This window comes from Amblyomma mixtum, chromosome 8 (assembly GCF_055824585.1).
Source record: "Amblyomma mixtum isolate Tamu chromosome 8, ASM5582458v1, whole genome shotgun sequence".
Taxonomy (NCBI): Eukaryota; Metazoa; Arthropoda; class Arachnida; order Ixodida; family Ixodidae; genus Amblyomma; species Amblyomma mixtum.
In genome coordinates, this window is record NC_143019.1 from 301895 (window position 1) to 320974 (window position 19080).

The following is a 19080-nucleotide window of genomic DNA, read 5'->3' on the forward strand; positions in this document are numbered from 1 at the left end:
CCTTTTCCTCGTAATCCGGTCGGTCGAGAACCACCGTTGCACTCCCTTTGTCTGCTGGGAGGATGACGATGTTTTGGTCGCGTTCCAATTCAAACATTATAATAATATTTAGTAGGCTATATTAAAACATTGTTTACTTTCAAGGTTAAAAAATAATACAGATATAGCATAGAACGTTATATGTTAATTTTTAACGTCAGTGTAACATTCGAATGTGACATATAACCTTACTGCAACTTGCATAACATTTTTATAACATTATTCCAATCTTCGGTGCTACCTGCGGTATTAATAGTACACGTCCTTTACCTACCGGCCGCAATGGTTGACCCGGTATGAAGTCCCGCGGCCTCGTTCGGTGGCCGCGTCTGAGTAGAGACGAGGCGCTGAAGACACCCGTGAGCTGTGAGATCTCGGTGCACGTGGCTAAAGGGTCGCCGAGGCAAAACCCGATAGTTCGACACAGCATTCCAGTTGGATCATGAAGTGCACATCTATTCAACAGATTTGAAACCAACTTTTATAACTGATCGTTTCTGAAAAACCGTCATCCGACATCGTGCGCTGAACAATACAGAGCACGAAATTTGTGGGTTCCAACAATGTACACTGTACATTCGAATACAAACTATCAGAAAACGCGCGAACGTGTGGGTAACTAATGCTTCTGTTTCAGATGTAGGGAAGGCACACCTCCCTCACGGAGCCGATAAGCAGAACAGCTTCCGGGGCTCTGCTAAGAACCACGAACATGAACGGGTGGTCCACAGTGAACTTGGAGCGAGCTGGCTCAGTCCACGTGCCAAGCTTGTGCCCTCTCTCCCTGGTCTGCGCGAAAGCGCAGTGAATGGCCAGAGACAGGTGCGGACCGCCGACTCCGCTGGCGGAGCTAATAACGTCTTGAGCTTTGGCGCCAGTCGTTAAGCCCGGCAGTTCGGCCCGTCCCCGAACGAACACGTCCACGACTCCCATCCTTGGCAGGACATTCCTGAGATCCAAGGCCTGCTTGACTCCGAACTTAGGCAGAGTGACGTCGACGCATCCGCGGTCCTCGAGCTGTTCCAGACAGCTCCGGAGCTTGGGACCCGTAAGGGCCTTCTCCAGAGCGGCTAGGCCATCGCGCTCGCGCGGAAGAATGAAGACCATGGACTTCTTGTAGCGCCTGTATCGGAGTTCTAGAGCCGTAGCGTCCAGGTCTTCGGCGAAGTCGGCGATGGGAAAGCGGCCACGCTGGCACATCATGGTCACTGTTTTCACATGCGGAGAGGGAGAGGACAGACAACGCTTTTAACGAGACAGAATTCTCGCCTGTTTACAGACATATGCCTGAGGTAAGCAGCGCAGCTCCTCACTGCACCGCTCGAAAAATAAAGAAAAGTGTTTGTGAGATTCCTTTTCGTGATTTTCCGCAATGCACGTTTTGAAAACATAATGATGATACTGTGCTTAAAGCGGAATGTTCTTTACTCCTCTACTTTCTTCAGTCCCCTCAGATATGAAAGCATCAAAGTTAGTAAACCTGAAACTGTCACCACTGCAATGAGAAAGAGTTTGTATGTCCTCTATGCCGTAAAGTAATCCGCTTCTTTGCATACCTGCTACCGCTTTAATTACTAAGCTTGAGTATACATAAGAGCGTACAGATGACCGAATGGCAGACGTATTGATATTTACTTTTTCCGTTTGAGCTGCTTCGGTTCAGTGACTGCGCTCCTGACTCGGTAGTTTCAAGCTACTTTTCCTTCCTTTATGAGCTCGATGAATTTCCTTTAAGAACTTTTCCTTAATTAAAGAGCAACAACATGTCGCTCACTGCCGGGTGCCAGGAAGAAATCGGTCATACCGAAATCCGTGACGACCAGTTCCAGTTGCAATTGGCGATACGAAAGGGATAAATTAATTAAAGCACTGTGATGTCAAAGGACGCCTTGCCAAACTCAGGTGCATGGAGGAAGGAAAAATCGGGAGGGACCAACGGAAAAGGCAGAAAGAACGAATAAACACACAACACCAGCGCTTTACAATGCTACAAATTAATCAACGAGCCCCGATTACCACTGTCAGCCAGTTCAGGAAGGAGCGCCAATTCAGTTGGAAGCGCAGTCAAAGAAACCGCAGGGACACCTACTTTATTATTGCGAAAGCAATACTGCTTGCACTTTTCTGCCATCGATGGTCGTGGCGCCTCCTTACACAGCGGCGTGTCATGTGGCTGTGTGACGTCACGACAGACCGAGAGACGGGGCCCCAGCTCGCGCCATCGATGACGGAGGTACAGCCTTACACGACAGCTGCGCCGCTCCACCACGGTGACGTCACGACAGACTGAGAGCCGGGGCCCCAGCTCGCGCCATTGATGGTGGAGGTACAGCAATACACGCCGGCTGCGCCGCTGCCGAGAGAGGGCGCTCGCTAGAGCGGGATAAAACGGGGGGGGGGGGGGGGGGGGATGCAGCTACGCTCTTCTCAGTGCGCTATGTCGGATGATGTGTGCAAGGCGAGGATGGAACGATCTGCTGCGGCCAAGCGACGGCTCCGCGCCGAAGAAACAGATGAAGAACGGGAAGAATGGCTAGCTAAACAACGTGCGTATGCAGCAGCCTGGAGAGCACGCCGGTCAACATCGCTTGATGTGGGTGCATCTACAAGTGCAGGGCCAAGTTTAATGAGTGGTGTTTATCTTTTCTCATATCTTTCCACTCTTTTCTATCTGCACGTGGCAGAGGTGGTGGCTCGGCTGGAGCCAGTAGGCAGGCCCGTGCACTTTCCTTTTCATCCGACACGGCGGATGCGGGCTGAAGAAACGGATGAAGTTGCTTTCGCAATTTTCGGGCTTAACCAAGCTGAGCCTCTGCCAATTTTTTTGTCTTGGCAATGCGACAGCATTCCAAGCTGTTGATGCCTTTGTCTGGAGTGACTGGTGGGGCTTCTGAGGCCCAGATTGCTCTTCTCGAGCTTTTACACGTATACACCACTTGCCAGAGGCTTTACACAGACAAGTCTGGTCTGCTGACGTCACTTATGGCCAGGTGACGTCACTTTCCTCTAACCAGTGGACATTCTCAGGTGTGGTGACAATTTCCAGTCTATTGACGTCATGTTCCTGCATCCAATGGGATTTCTCCGCTCTGGTGGTATCACTATAGTGATGCCACTGTGCACTAGCCAATCACGATTTTACTAGACGATGCCGGACGATCACCGTCGGCTTTTTGCTCCTTTGAGGCTTCTATGCTGTCGAATATAATAATAGAGCGAAAGTTGGCCCGCACGTGACAAGGCGCGTTCTACTGGCCAGAATCTAGCCTTGGCCCTCACGTGGGACCGACTGTGACTCTCCCGGAGCGAGAAAAGAAAGAAGAAAATAACGGGCTTCAAGAGGTCTCGGCTTGCGGAGGACGGCCACATGACGCAACGCTTCCCCCGAAGCTTTAATGCAATCGCATTGTAAGCCTCAACACGGAAAGAACCCGACGTTGTGGTGTCATAAAATCCGCTGGTTCTAATACCACTGCACTGTCCACGCGTAATATAATTAAGTGTCCCCAATGTTTTGTTTCCTCCGTGCTCAAGTGCTAAGAACGTATAGGCTCACAAGTCCCTGATGCGGTATAGATACCCGCCAATGCTCTGTATTAACTGATGCTTGTTGGGAGCTGCTAAATAGCGCGAAACCAAGTCAGCGCTCGTGTCGTTGTGTGCTCTTTCTTGTTGCATTTTGGTTTCGCGCTATTTAGCAGCTTCAGATGAGCCACCAAATTGGGGGATCCTTTATCAATGTCACCGAGTCCTTTCACTGTGTGGCCACTTGCCTCATTCTTGAACGATAGTTTCATAGGAGACCTCCTTTGTACATGACGTCGTTTTCGTGTGTCGTGACCAAAAACTGCAGTCACCTGTTGTCTAAACAAAACGGCTCAACTTCATAGAAACTTAAGCTATTCTATTTGGCCAGGTTTAAGGCAGAGGTAACCTGAGCCATACAGATCATGAGCCAAATGTGGGCATGCATTACAAGTGGGTACAGGGCACACTTATACAGGGGGGTGGGGGCCGTGTAAAGCATGCATCAAAAGATAATTTTAATTTTCGAACAAAGCCAATAGCGGCGCTCCCCTGTCCTTTCTACTATCCCCTCACGCCTTTTCTTTCACTTCTACACTCTGCCTGCTATCCTTTATTTCGCTGTCCCAGCTCAGGTGCTTCCAGCTGCGATAGCAGATGCCGGGGCAGCAAACATTCTTTTACCTTCCATATTAAATGTGCCAGTAAATAACCACCACTACTACTAGCGGCGAGTACCCTGTTTGGCGACTCCTGACGTGTTGTAGAAGACTCCCGTGACGCTGTCCCTGAGGCGGAACTTCCACTTCCAGTCGGCGGCTCGCAGCGAGGTCACGCTGGCCACCAGGAGCGACGTACGGGCGTCCACAGCGCCCTCTGATATCGCCCGCTCACATTCGAACGCCGTCATCACGTGTAGCCACTCGTTGGTGCGTTGGCGAACGCCCTCGCCGTCTGCAAATCAGCAAGCACTTACGGCACTAGCAGACGAAGTCGTTGTCAACGGCCACAAAGTTCTTACACCGTTTTTAACGCGGAAAGCGAAGGTAATTAATCAATTGGAGAAACACGTTACCAGAACAAGCCCGGAGCGCACTATATGGAAGCACGTCACAATTGCACGAAACCAGGAACCGCAGACGCGTCGCAGCGCTGGTATAGCAGGCATTTCTCGGAGCTTCTGGTCTTTGAGGCCCAACGTCTAACCCTCTGTTCATGATGCACAGATATTTAACTGCCTGAGACAACTGCGGATTGGAGTGGCCCTTACCCCTGCGGTTCGGCAACAGTGGCATAGCCATACTTTACTCACTCCTGACATATGTGCCCCCACTGTGCAGCATATATTTATTTCATTTCATTTATTTCATTTATTTTACCCTCAGGGCTTTCGCATTACAGAGGGGGTGGGACAGTGAAAAAAAAACAATAAATAGATAAAAAACAGGGCTATATATATGAACAATATTGAAAGATGCTAGAGACAGAGGACGAAAACATTGAGAACAATAGTACAGGAGTAAAAAAATAAAAGGATTACAAAAAAGAAACCTTATATAGTCTATATATGCATGGGTAAACAACATATCACAATTGGTCTGATTCTAACAGTGCGAGTAATTTGCTTTTGAAACGCGCAGTGTCGCTAACACAGGTGGCTGTGGGTGAAAGATTATTCCAGTCACGACATGTTTTAGGGAGGAAGGAATTAGAGCTGGTCAGTGTGCGGCAGTGTGGAACAGCTACTTTTTGATTGTGGTCTATGCGAGGCGAGATGAAAGATGGTGCCTTTACACAGATGGCTTTCAGGCAAGGATTGTGATAGTAAATTTTATGGAAGAGGCAAATGCGTGAAAGCTTACGGCGAGTGGAGAGTAAGGGGAGTTTAAGATTACACTTCATTTTTGTTACACTGGCAGTGCGATGGTAGTTTCCAACGATGAAACGGACGCTTCGATTCTGCACGGCCTCTAGTTCATTTGTTAATGTGATGGTGTCAGGATCCCAAATTGAACATGCGTACTCTAGTTGCGGACGAATGAGTGTAGTGTATAGTAGCATTTTCAATGAAGGTGGAGAGGATGAAAAATTCCTGCGGACGTACCCTAGCATGCGGTTAGCCTTTGAAGTAATGAACCTGATATGAGCATTCCAAGAAAGGTTAGAACAAACATTAACGCCAAGATACTTGTAAGACGAGACTGGATTCAGCTGAGTGTCGTTAATAAAATAATCTGGGCTTGTTTGCTGGTTACGGGTCACGCGCATGCATTTGCATTTAGATATGTTTAATTCCATTTTCCACGACTGACACCAGTCATAAGTTTTATTTAAGTCTGTCTGTAGCTGAACGATATCATAAGTGTTATTAATTACTCTGTAAATTACGCAGTCTTCAGCAAACAAGCACATGTTAGATGAAATCTTTAAAGATGAAATATAGATGAAATATGGTTAGATGAAATATGGTTCTGACACTACTGTGCAGCACCTAACAAGGGAACAGTGACTCATTAGCATCTACCAAAGCGCAGCCATACGGCTACAAAGGAAAGATATACAGATTTAGCTCTAAACTTCGCAGCTGAAAAAAAAAAAATTGCCCTACTCCGTGGTTCGGGATGATTACAGGGAGTAATCACTCCTGGGAGTACTGTGATTATACTACACCGTAGTAGATGTGTATACCTTGAGCGAAATCGGCGCCGTGGTGCTCCACTTTGAGCGATTCGAGCGCCTCGTTAAGGCGAGCTCCGTCCGCCGAGTCGGGAGCCGCTATGCATCCGCTGGTGATCAAGCGCGTCTTGTTGTTCAGACAGAAGTAGCCGAGGTTTCCCGCCAGGCCGGTAAGCTTGCAGGTGCGGCGACGCATGTACGCCTGCGTGTGTACGTGCATGCTCATTAGGGAAGGTTATAACATGCCGGTGGGGTTAACCTTAAGGTAGCCTCGTGACCACTTGCTCTACCCATATCCAGAGTGAAAATCTTGGGAAAGTTGGACACCTTTAATAACGAAAAAAAAAAACGGATCGAAACGCAGGACCAATATGTGGATGACACACCGCCCTGGATATCAAATCATTCAACTGATATGAATCGCGGCTGATGGAATAGAAGAATGGGTTAGTAGCCAATATGGCGTTAGGACTGATGCTTGGGCGAGTTGGTATGCCATGTTCAAGAAGAACAGCGCGAAAAGACAAGGACCACAGGAAGATACACAAAGACAAGCGCTGACAAAGACAAGCAGCGCTTGTCTTTGTGTATCTTCCTGTGGTCCTTGTCTTTTCGCGCTGTTCTTCTTGAACCAATATGGCGTGCCGCCTAATTATTGTCTGTCCGGCGTTTTCCGCGGTTTTTTATTTATTTTAAAAGATTGCATCTCCTGGCAGTGGCTCAAGAGACCACCGGCCTCTACATGTGCAACATTCTTGGGGAATAATTATGAAAATTGGAAAATTGTAAGATACTGTAAAGAAAACATTGAACTTATTGGTCCATTCTTCTGATATGTAGCAAAATGTTTCTCTATTGGTTTGGTTGGTTTATTGGTATATTGGTTTTCTATGGCAGCAGTTGAGACCGCCACAGAAAACCAATAGGGAACGTTTTTCGACAATAGCAAACATGTTAATAAAGAGAAATTCAAGACTGCGGTCGCGTGATCTGTAGGTATATTGACAGTTATATTGAAATCTTGCATTATATGAACCCAATGCGTTCGTAAACAGTTTCCGGCTCAAAAATGCTTTTGCCCAGAGTTGTTGGGTATGTTGTCCTTGATCCTTCATGGCATGCAACCTGCGAGATGCTGTCTAGTGGCCCAACCCACCTTCACAGGTTTCGCTGCAGTGTTTCGTGCCTGTCGCGAAAACACGGGTGCAATGGCATGAAGTGCTACAAGTCACCCACGACGGTACAGTTCGTGAACAGACGTGACGAGCGCATTGAATATTGTCCAGCAACTTAACAGTGCGCAGGCGATACGGGTATCAGTTTCTCTCGCAGTAGGCCTCGTGCAACAACAGGAATGGGCAGAGGCGACAGAATCCAAATGGTGCGTCGCAGGTTGCCTTGAGAGATCCTCGTTCCTTGGAACGGTCTCTAACGCTAGTATAGTGACCACAGTTAGAGGTTCTAAATGGCATTGGGCGCTGGGGCTGCACGTCTGCTAGCGACCATAAACGAAAAATAGCAGTCGCTCACGCCCCAAGCAGCTCAGGCAATCGGCCCAATACTCCAGATGGATGGCTTCACTCTGGTCCATTGTAGGACCGGCATTTGCCAATACGTTTCACCTGTACTGCTTGGGGCAATTGAGCGATTCAGATCTCCGTGCCTAGCTACGTTAGTCATTTCAGTGGGGCCAATATTTTCTCCACGTTAACTCAGCTTCTCAAGTCGCAATCAAGAGGGCTTGGGCAGGGCATGTATAATGCGAAGGCAAGATAACCGCTGGTCCTTATGGGTAACAGAGTGGATTACGAGAGAAGGCAAGTGTAGCAGGGGGCGGCAGAAAGTTAGGCGTACGGGTGAGATTAAGAAGCTTGCGGGGATACGGTGGCCGCAACTGGCAAAGGACAGGGTTAGTTGGAGAGATGTGGGAGAGGCCTTCGCTCTGCAGTGGGCGTAGTCAGACTGATGAGGATGATGATGAACTCAGCTTAGCACGCGTCTCAGAGGGTAGAGTATTGTGAACAGTTGTGCACCGGCGCTTACTCTCAAGCAAATAGCTCCAACAATTGCTGTAACTAAGTTCGTCTCTTCTATTTGATTGCTACCATAGACTGCTTGGTTTTTGAAACATTAATCAAAGTGACGGACTTCAGACCCCTCGCGTTTCCCATCTTTCTTTTTTTTTCTGGTTCCTTTTCGTTCACATGCAGGAGCGAGTACTGCGTGTCTGCTAACACGCATCCTTCCAAGACATACACAACAAGAGGACAGTACTACCGTGAATTACACACAACAAAATGGACAATGTTATGCTGCCTGACGAAAAACACTAGTCGCATGACCAGAAACAAGCGCCCACCTAATATCTTTCAATTCCATAGCTCCACGGCCATGCTGGTCTTGGGGCACATCGTAGAAAGTCTACGACAGAGTGCCCCTTCCGGGTGCAACCGGGCTTCCGTACCCTGAGCTATTGCCAGGAGTGCCCACCTGGAAGTGTTCGTTCGAACAGCAGTGGAGGTGCAGGACGCTCGCAATCTGTTCGGCGGTGCAGCCTTCGGCCAGGGCCAGCATCAGGGCTAGCGTGGTCTGCAGGGCGAGCGGAGAGAAGACCACGTTGGCTGTTCCGCCTTTGGCCACCGCGGCTGCGCTCAGCTCCTGGTACACGTCGACAGCGAACTGCAGCATGGCACCGTGAATGCCGGCCTCGTCCGGCAGAGGCCTGAACAGGGGGGCCTGGTTTTTAACACCTCAGTCGAAGGGGCACCGAAACACGTGTTCACTGATCACGAGAAACTCCTTGGCGTGCTTTCAACCTGTCAGGCGCTTTGTGCACAACTGTGCACGTTGCGAATTGAAAGTTTATTTTGGGGGTGTGCATTGATTTCTTAGTTTCAGGCCAATTTAGCGCTGTTTGTATCTCTATAGGGCGCTCTATTGGGTCAATAGACGAACGAAGTAAATAATAGTACTCAAATCAGTGCCTCCATAGTAGCACTTGCTCCTCCATTTTCATGCATGCTGTTTTTGTCACCTATGATAAATCGAAATTTTTCGGTGATTCAGTGCCATGTGAATCATTTAAGAATAAAAAAATATAGATACCTGGTCTCGACGAATCATTAAACGAAACGAAACAGCGCAACTAAAACGAAGGACCAAGAAAAAGAGAGACACGAACACGCGCTGACTTACAACTGACTGTTTTAATCGGAAAACCACATATAAATGTGTTCGTGTCTCTCTTTTTCTTGGTCCTTCGTTTTAGTTGCGCTGTTTCGTTCCGTAAAGATGCAATACCAACTCGCCCACTATGCTATGTTGCTACATTAAACGAAGCTTGATGCTACGATGTTAGTTTCCTACCGTTGCTCCGTTTTGGACAAAATTTTGTTCATGCGTGAAAAAATAATTACCATTGGAGATTTCCGCTACAAACCAGACGGATGTGTTTGTATTACGCTTCCATAGAAATGCGGTTTCCGCGTCCGAGAATCGAACCGATGACCTCGTGTTATGCACCGAAACACGAAGCCAGAACAGGTATGCTTACTAACGATTTCACCTCTGAGGAATTAGGTAATAAAGCAGGGAAATCATGTGCAGAATATTTATATTTTGTCGCACCTCGCAATGACTGGACCGACATTGACCCCCGATGCCGGCTCCTTTATAATGCCATGATGGTGGCGATAAAGAATACGTAAAAAAAGTGTCACCTTAATATGTGTTCCGCCTGTGGGCGCCATAAATAGTGAAGGTTTGTGTAACATGACCGAGGTGTCATTCAGGTGTATAGGTGTCCACGCAGAGGGCGACAGTTGCCTTTCCCTATCTTTATAACCTCCCTTACTTTATAACCTCCTCCTGCTTTCGAATTGTTTTTGTATAACGATATGCATATTCAGGACTTCTGCCGGGGCAGACATTGTTGCCGTAGTATGCCGTGCCTTAAAATTCCTGCTTTCACCTCCTGGTAAATGAGAATAAAAAAAAATGGCTGAGGATTAACTTGGTTAAGCCTGGAGAATGCGAAGCATCATCGTGTCGCGTAATTTGGAGGCGCACAACCACAGCGACGGCGCGAGGTGGGCCCCCGTTTCTCCACTCGTGACGTCATCGTGTCACGTGGTGTGACGTCATGTATCACGTGATTTGGAGGCGCACAACCACAGCGACGGCGCGAGGTGGGCCCCACGTTTCTCCACTGTCGTGACGTCATCGTGTCACGTGGTGTGACGTCATGTATCACGTGATTTGGAGGCGCACAACCACAGCGACGGCGCGAGGTGGGCCCCCGTTTCTGTAATGTAGTGACGTCATCGTGTCACGTGGTGTGACGTCATGTATCACGTGATTTGGAGGCCCATAACCACGGTGAAGGGCTGAAGTGGTAGCTAAAGTAGTATGCTTCGCATAAAAAAGGGGACACCTTCTAGAATGCCACCTGTGGGGTTACGTTGTCGACGCGAGCTTCAACTATGAGGGTACTGGAGTGAGCGCTTTCATAGGATGTCGTTCGCCCAGGAGGAAGACGAGATCTGGCAGTTACTTTTTTTTTCTGCAATAATTAAGCAGGCCGACATTTCAGGTCTTCTGATCTGAAATTAAAGCGTTGTACCAGTTCATTCCTTTCTGAGGTCATATGAAATTTTGTCATCTTTCTTTCCGAGGTAAGTGGTACTCTTTTAGGTCTGTGCAAGACATGTTCAACCGGGACAAAATAGGCCTAACGTGGGAGGTGTGGGGTGCACGAAAGTTGCTTTGCAAGTACGCAGCGCTGTACCCACTCTTCTCCTCCGTGATTCTGGTCGCGAGCGGCTGAAGACGTTTCGGCCTCGGAGAGCGACGTCGTGCGGCCGGATTCTTCTTCGACGCGGGCTCTCTGCTCGGGCCTTGAGGCTTTTCCGCCGCCCGTGTCTTCCGGCCGTAGGTGGGAAGACGTGAGCTGCACCGATGACCTTGGCGCCTTCGCTCGGGATTTGTCTTTCTTGCTGCCCTTCATGGCGTGCTGTTGATCTCGGGGCAATTGGCACCTACTGGCTTCGCGGAAGGCACGACTTCTTCCTCTTCGCGGCCCTTAGCGAAAAAAGGCTGTGCTAAAAATGCATTTACAACATGTATTGATTTCATATTTATTTTGTATTTTTCTTTCCGCATGCTTAAATTACAACACGAATGCTTTATAAGTATGCTATGAGTAATATTTTGAACATTCTTAAATGTCAAAAATATATCTTTTGCCCGCTCAGTATATGTATCATACATTAAACATATACTAAAAATATACATTAACTAGATCACAATACATTAAAAATTCACTAGAAATACGCCTTTAAGAAATTAATATATACTGACTTTGACTTCAAAAAAGTCTACTAGTTGTCTTTACCGGACGAGACGGATTAAAGTTGCTGTCGGCAGAACTGATCACTGACCCGGCTATAATCGGTGATCATATGAATCCCATCCCTGAAAAAACGCGGCGTTGTCATCAGTCAATAGGTCTATGGTACTGCGAGGTGACGTTACACGTCTTGAACGGGAAAGATTTTACCACACAGCAAATGACGACAGATTGCGACATCAGCAACCAGGAAGTGCTCCTAAAAGCGTGGTGCTTGAAGAGGAGAAACATTATTTTTACCGGTGAGGCGTTTTCGGCGAAAAGAGTGTGGGCCCCCAAATTGTCGCACAAGAGCAGGACTGGTCGCTGCCGAATCTGGGGCGATCCAGAACCGAAGTGCTAATGGTAACTTGCGTCAGGCATCGGTCAGGAGTAGTCGAACTGTCAACTAACAAATACATTGGCGTCTAAGGGAGCCGGTCGGCCTTTCCAGTCGGGGTCCTTTTCACTGGCATATTCGGGCCCGGAGGTGCCCAGGGCGCCCTTGCCGGTACATGCTATCACGTTCTCGACACGTATATTGTAAAAATGTGGTGATTGCCTTCCTCTTAGAAGTTATCATAAAGAAAAGGACGACAGGAAAGGGAGAGTTTTCACTGTTCCCCAAAACGTGATTTCAAGCACTAGATTTTTCCACGGCAGCTTAAAGTGGGCTGCAAATATGTCTATACGGACTGCCCATTTGTTGGAATTGAAGTATACTTTGAACGAATTAATTTCCTTGTTTATGAAAGTATGCTTCTAATACAGTGACAATATGCTAAAGCCGCATACATAATTTTTAACGCATTTGAAACAAGCTCGAAGCATGCTTTAAGTGAGGTAATTTTGACAAATTTTAAGAGCACATTTCGAATACGAAAACGTATTAGTTTTCGCTAAGGCGGTTTCTGGAAAGCGTTCGTACGCATGGGTTCTCGCAAAATCGGCGGGCTTACAAGGACCAGAGACACATAAACAATTATTGACACACGCAAGTTCGTCCCTTATAAAAATGGTCTATAGTCTGTCTACAGACTTTTTTATAGCGTCTATTGACTTCGTGCAGATACTTCCTTTTGTCTACTGATAGCCTATACACTGTCTACGGAAAAAAAGCCCCCTAAAACTGTATGGACATGAAACTATACATTGTTTGTAGTGTGTCAGATCTGTATTTCCTATGGACAAGTCTACAAGAATTGACTGTAGAAAGCGTATAAACTTCATAGATTGTCTAAAGAAATTTCTGAAACCGGTGGCTCCAAGCTGTGGTCGGATATCAAATGCGACACATTTATGAGGCCAACTCTTAGCACTTACCTTATGTCCATCGTGGCCTGAGTAAGACGCACTCTTATCGCTGGTAGAAAAGAACTCCCACTACGGTTACCGCTGTGTGACGGGGGATTTAGCACAGGTGTTTGCGGTGGGGAATATAATATTGTTCATTAATTATTACTTGTCTTCTTCCCTGATAGAGTGGGCTTGACGTCATCGTACTGTCACCAGTGACTCACTGTACCTGAGCCGGTCATCGTGGCCTGGTGCATGTTGTCACTGCTTGCCGACCAATCAACGTTATATTTATATATATATATATATATATATATATATATATATATATATATATATATATATATATATATATATATATATATATATATATATATATATATATATATATATATATATATATATAACAGAAGCCAATAGCCACAGAAACCAAGGGGCACAGGGGATTTTTTAATTAATTAATTTATTTTTTGGTGTTGATCAACTTAGAATATTACTGAATATGTTATCGCTTAAAGCTAACTGATTAGAAAAGCAGAAGAAAAAACAACCACATGCCGCCGGTGGGATCCGAACCCACGACCTCCGAATTACGTGTCCGGTGCTCTACCTCTGAGCTACGGCGACGGCTGTCAAATCTTCTGCTTTCGGGGGTATTTTACAAGTAACCTAACATTGAGAGTATTCATCAGCGCCACCCACGTTCATAAGCGGCGGACGTAGAACGTCCTGAGTTACTGACGTAGAACGTCATTGAACGGAGAGGGTGGAAGCTGCGTGAGAACCCTCTTATGTTTCCTATGGCGTCAAGGCTGCCAGAACCGAGACCCTCGCTAAGCAATTAAGCAAACAAGGAAAGGGGGATGAGGGGCTCTTTATAAATATGACAGAAGCCAACAGCCACAGAAACCAAGGGGCACAGGGGATTTTTTTAATTAATTTATTTATTTTGTGGTGTTGATCAACTTAGAATATTACTGAATATGTTATCGCTTAAAGCTAACTGATTAGAAAAGCAGAAGAAAAAACAACCACATGCCGCCGGTGGGATCCGAACCCACGACCTCCGAATTACGTGTCCGGTGCTATACCTCTGAGCTACGGCGACGGCTGTCAAATCTTCTGCTTTCGGGGGTATTTATGTTTACAAGTAACCTAACCTTGAGAGTATTCATCAGCGCCACCCACGTTCATAAGCGGCGGACGTAGAACGTCCTGAGTTACTGACGTAGAACGTCATTGAACGGAGAGGGTGGAAGCTGCGTGAGAACCCTCTTATGTTTCCTATGGCGTCAAGGCTGCCAGAACCGAGACCCTCGCTAAGCAATTAAGCAAACAAGGAAAGGGGAATGAGGGGCTTTTTATAAATATGACAGAAGCCAAAAGCCACAGAAACCAAGGGGCACAGGGGATTTTTTTAATTAATTTATTTATTTTGTGGTGTTGATCAACTTAGAATATTACTGAATATGTTATCGCTTAAAGCTAACTGATTAGAAAAGCAGAAGAAAAAACGACCACATGCCGCCGGTGGGATCCGAACCCACGACCTCCGAATTACGTGTCCGGTGCTCTACCTCTGAGCAACGGCGACGGCTGTCGATTCTGTCATATTTATAAAGAGCCCCTCATTCCCCTTTTCTTGTTTGCTTAATTGCTTAGCGAGGGTCTCGGTTCTGGCAGCCTTGACGCCATAGGAAGCAAAAGAGGGTTCTCACGCAGCTTCCACCCTCTCCGTTCGATGACGTTCTACGTCACACCTGCGGTAACTCAGGACGTTCTACGTCCGCCGCTTATGAACGTGGGTGGCGCTGACGAACACTCTCAAGGTTAGGTTACTTGTGAACATAAATACCCCCGAAAGCAGATTTGACAGCCGTCGCCGTAGCTCAGAGGTAGAGCACCGGACGCGTAATTCGGAGGTCGTGGGTTCGGATCCCACCGGCGGCATGTGGTTGTTTTTTCTTCTGCTTTTCTAATCAGTTAGCTTTAAGCGATAACATATTCAGTAATATTATAAGTTGATCAACACCACAAAATAAATAAATTAATTAAAAAATCCCCTGTGCCCCTTGGTTTCTGTGGCTGTTGGCTTCTGTCATATTTATAAAGAGCCCCTCATTCCCCTTTCCTTGTTTGCTTATATATATATATATATATATATATATATATATATATATATATATATATATATATATATATATAAGCCTATATTTACAGTCAGACTAGGACCACTGGGGCTCTTGTAGGAAGAGCTCTCATAAGAGCCCCTGTACTCTCTCGACGCATACGTATTTCTTCGAGTAATATACTCGGTCAACTTGGAGGAATACTTGTATAGCGACAGGGTGTGCGGATTGCTGCGGAAGGTGCCGTTGTAATATGTACATACCTCCTTAATGTAAGTGTTCAGAATACCTTTCTTGCGCCTGTTAATGCCCATACTAAAGTACCTTCTAAACTTGCGGCCATGGACTTAAAGGTGCCCGCTTACAGACTCCTATTTCTTTGGTTAGATTCCCAGCTTGTCTTACGTTTAGTTCTTTATTTATCCCGTTCCGACAGGTCTTTTTACCTGCTTCGCAAGAATAATAATGTAACGTGGCGGCCAGCCGAAGAATGAGACGTGGTGAACCATGGCTATGAGATGATTTAATGGCCGCTGGCCTAGCGCGAGCGCTCCGTCCCGCGCCACTGCCAGCTTCGTCTTCGTCACAATATGCATGTCTATTTCTTGTAGGCCGCTTTCAGGGTGTGTGATACTCTTTAAATTCGTTTGTGAGGTGCGTGTCACTTGGAGCTAGGTGCACGCGAAAACTGCAGTGCTGGCTAGTTCCTGTACTTGATATACTCGTAGTTGGTAAGTACGCTTCTCAGAAGTGTTATGAATGCTTGCCATCGAAAGCGCCATAGGACGTTCCGAAGCGGCATCCGGTTTATTGTTGCAGCGAGTTCAGTCGCACATGGACCTGCCAGCATAAAGCTTCATACAGTTGCCTAGAAGAAAAAGTGCAGCTGCAATTGTGAATGCACAGCAGGAATGCCGGAGAAGGTAAACTCGGTATTTGGCTCGGCTAAAGACTGAAAAAAAAATCCGGATTTAACATCGTAAATTCAAGCACGTATTGAAGAAAACCTTCAAGGGACCCCCTTCTAATATTCCCTCATATCCTAAGGGCTCCATAACTAGGAATATAGTTTTTTTTGTGCTTTAAGTGATATTTTATACGATGCATAATAGCCTGAATCACTTGACAAGCTAGAATTCAGCTACCGAAACCCCGATTATGATCTCACGCGCATTAAGCTAGCCAAATGCGAAGTTTGCGCTTCCCGGCATTCTCGTGAAGCGTTCTTTAACCTAGTACAGGCAGGGAGTGAAAATATCGGATAAAAGTTATAAGCTTCGAGAATTCCATCACTGGTGATCCTTTCAGTGCGGAAATGTTAAAAAGCTGGGAATTTGTTGCGAAAAAGTTGATGACAGCATAACTTAATTTAGCTAATTTTAATTACTTGCGGTTCCGTAATAACAGTAAAATTATTTGCCAGTACGAAGGTGCGCACAGTAAATTAAGAGAAATATCAAAACTGCTCCATAACCTGACATCTCACCCCCTCAGTACATATCATCAAGACTAGATCACATTCATAAGGTTGGCATCCCTTTCTGCAGAACAAAAACTTTTTTTTAGTCATTCGTACCACGCACATCGAATGAGTGGAATCACCTTCCTTCTTCGACGGCCACCATCACCGATCATCATTTATTCAAGAATGTCATAGCTAACACTGTTTAACTAGGATGTATTTTATACTGTTATTGTTTTTTTTTCTTTCCCTGAACGCCTTAGCTAACAATGTATGTGTAGTAGTCATGTTTGTACTTTGCCTGTTTAATTAACTCCTGTTTGTTAAATTTCATTTTTTGTAACCACTCCCCTCTGTAATGCCGTAATGGCCCTGAGGGTATAATAAATAAATAAATAAATAAATAAATAAATAAATAGAACATAACGACTACAAATATTTTAGCCTATTTTCGTCGTTACTATTTTGGCAGTTACGGTTATCTTTCGCACGAATTTATCTTTCAGTAAGCGTCTTGCATCTCTAGCAGCTGACACTTTTAGCTCGCTTGGATAAATATGCATGCAACGGCCTTTTATTTGGTGTGTTAGCAATTGATACGCCGGGTATTTCAGGATTAAGAAACTCTTACAGACGGTCGCCTTCGGTAACTGTGAGAAACTGCATGCCAGGACTTCCCGTAGATGGGACAAAAGCGGCCCACCGAGGCACATGAAATCTCCTGCGCACCCGCTCAAAGACTACGCAGGAAGGTGCGAGCTTATTGGTTTGAACGGCGCAGAAAGTCCCTCCAGTGCATTAAATTGAGCAAGCCAGGCCTCTTAGAGAGAAAAATGCAGTTTAGGGCTCGTATCCTACGTTTGTTAGTGCTCTTCACTAAACCGTTTTATCCATTGACATTTCGTTTTTTTTTTTTTGTAAAGCGCGCTTTGCCTTTGTATTTGGTTGTCTCTTAGAGAAGCACGCTCTAAAGGCGGCCTCTGCAAGAAACAGTGGGGCCGGTTGCGGTCACCGTACCTATTAGAGCACTGCACGGGCTTCACTTTGAGAACCGCGCCCTGCCGGGCCCCACGCCTACAGGCCCGTGGCCGGTCGGATACTGTTTAGTCACCGCCTTTCTGAGCTCAGGGTCGGCCCTCCAAGCTTGGTGTGAGGCCCGGCCCAGGCCCGTTTCCACAGCAGCGCTGCCGGCGTAGGCGCCCAGATCACAATAATGTGAAGAATTAGACAATATGCGAAACTGCTTGGAGGTCTGGCGACACCGCGCCCGTAGCTTCCTGTTGCCCTCTTGTTCACGTCGAGCAGGTGCGTCGTTTGCTAACATGCTTTCTTCCCACGAATAGAATGTGAAGACGCAAGTTACAGTCCCTGCGCCACTTATACCGCCGATCGTTTGCCGAATGTGGGTTCCTTCTTGTCGTGTAGTCAGCGCCAGCATGCTTTTACCACGTTCCCTGCTTCGCTTGAAGTTTGGCGCTGAAGATGAAGTCTGGCGCCCCAGTGCAACCTACAAACAGAAACCGGACATATGCTCTCTGTGTGCTGGCTCGAGCACGGCGAAACTGCGCACTTTCCGCAGCGCATTTCCTATTTACTTTCCAACTGAAAAATCTGCTTTAATTATGCCCGTCCAAAAGGGGAGCGGGGGATTATTTCAACACACCCGGAGAAGAAATAAGCGTAGCGCACTTTCCGCAGTGTTTAACTGTTAGTAAAGCGCTAACTGTGACAAACAACGCAGGGAAAACTAATTCAAGCAAAAAGAAAGCCAGCATCCGTCCTCATCACTGGCTTCACGCCAATGCCGAAGTGGCGGCTGCGTGCCGAGAGCTTACCCGTGTTTCCTGTTACGCTATGCCAGCTGGAACAGCATTCACCAGTTTAATTAATAACTGTAGGCCCTTTCCCTACCCCCGGGGCCTTCCTCCTCGGAGCGAAGGCCCTATTTAATCCCTGCCAATGATGAACGCTTTTCCCAGACGAAGACAAGTCCCCTTGTCGAAACGTTGGCTCAAGCAACCTGAGGTTTTCCCCTCCCTTATTCATTTTGTGATCAAGGACCATCTACCACGCCCTCTCTCTACCATGGACTGATATAAGTGAGAAAGAAATGCATTTGCTGGAGGACGAACTGCTGCAGGCGGTACAGTTACTTTCAGTTAATCTGTATCAAGTGTGTTCCTTCTCTGCACAATATGTTGCAGTGTTTCCCCCACTAAAGCTACTTTACATATGAAGTTTGCAGAAGAGAGCTGGATGCCACAAGCAATGATTCTAATCATTGCGACGAAATTTATTTAATGCATATTGCCAGCCTGGATGTCAAGCCTTCGGCAGGAGCGGGTGGTACAGAGAGAGTGTACAGTAATACAATGCAGATTCAGTCGAACAAATCATGGCGTGAAAATAACATGTACAACACATACAAAGCAAAACATTGTGTTAAGACAATGTGAGACGCTGCTGTGCGTTACGGAACGCACTCAGTAAAGTAGACACGGTTGAACCCTCAACCACACCTGCAGGTAAGTCACTGCAGGTGGGGACTGTTCGCGGGAAAAATGACG

At 46.6% G+C, this 19080-nt stretch overlaps 1 protein-coding gene across 1 annotated transcript; it reads right to left on the minus strand.

Annotated features, from left to right (window-relative positions):
* Window positions 1-630: 630 nt before the first annotated feature.
* LOC149331093 (iris-like) lies at window positions 631-11277 on the minus strand. Its single transcript, XM_089556323.1, has 5 exons — window positions 11031-11277; window positions 8731-8962; window positions 6253-6442; window positions 4303-4518; window positions 631-1247 (listed from the first exon to the last, which is right to left on the minus strand). Exons 1-5 carry the CDS (start codon window positions 11243-11245, stop codon window positions 673-675), a joined length of 1428 nt encoding a protein of 475 aa, XP_089412449.1. The 5' UTR covers window positions 11246-11277; the 3' UTR covers window positions 631-672.
* Between the last annotated feature and the right edge of the window lie 7803 nt (window positions 11278-19080).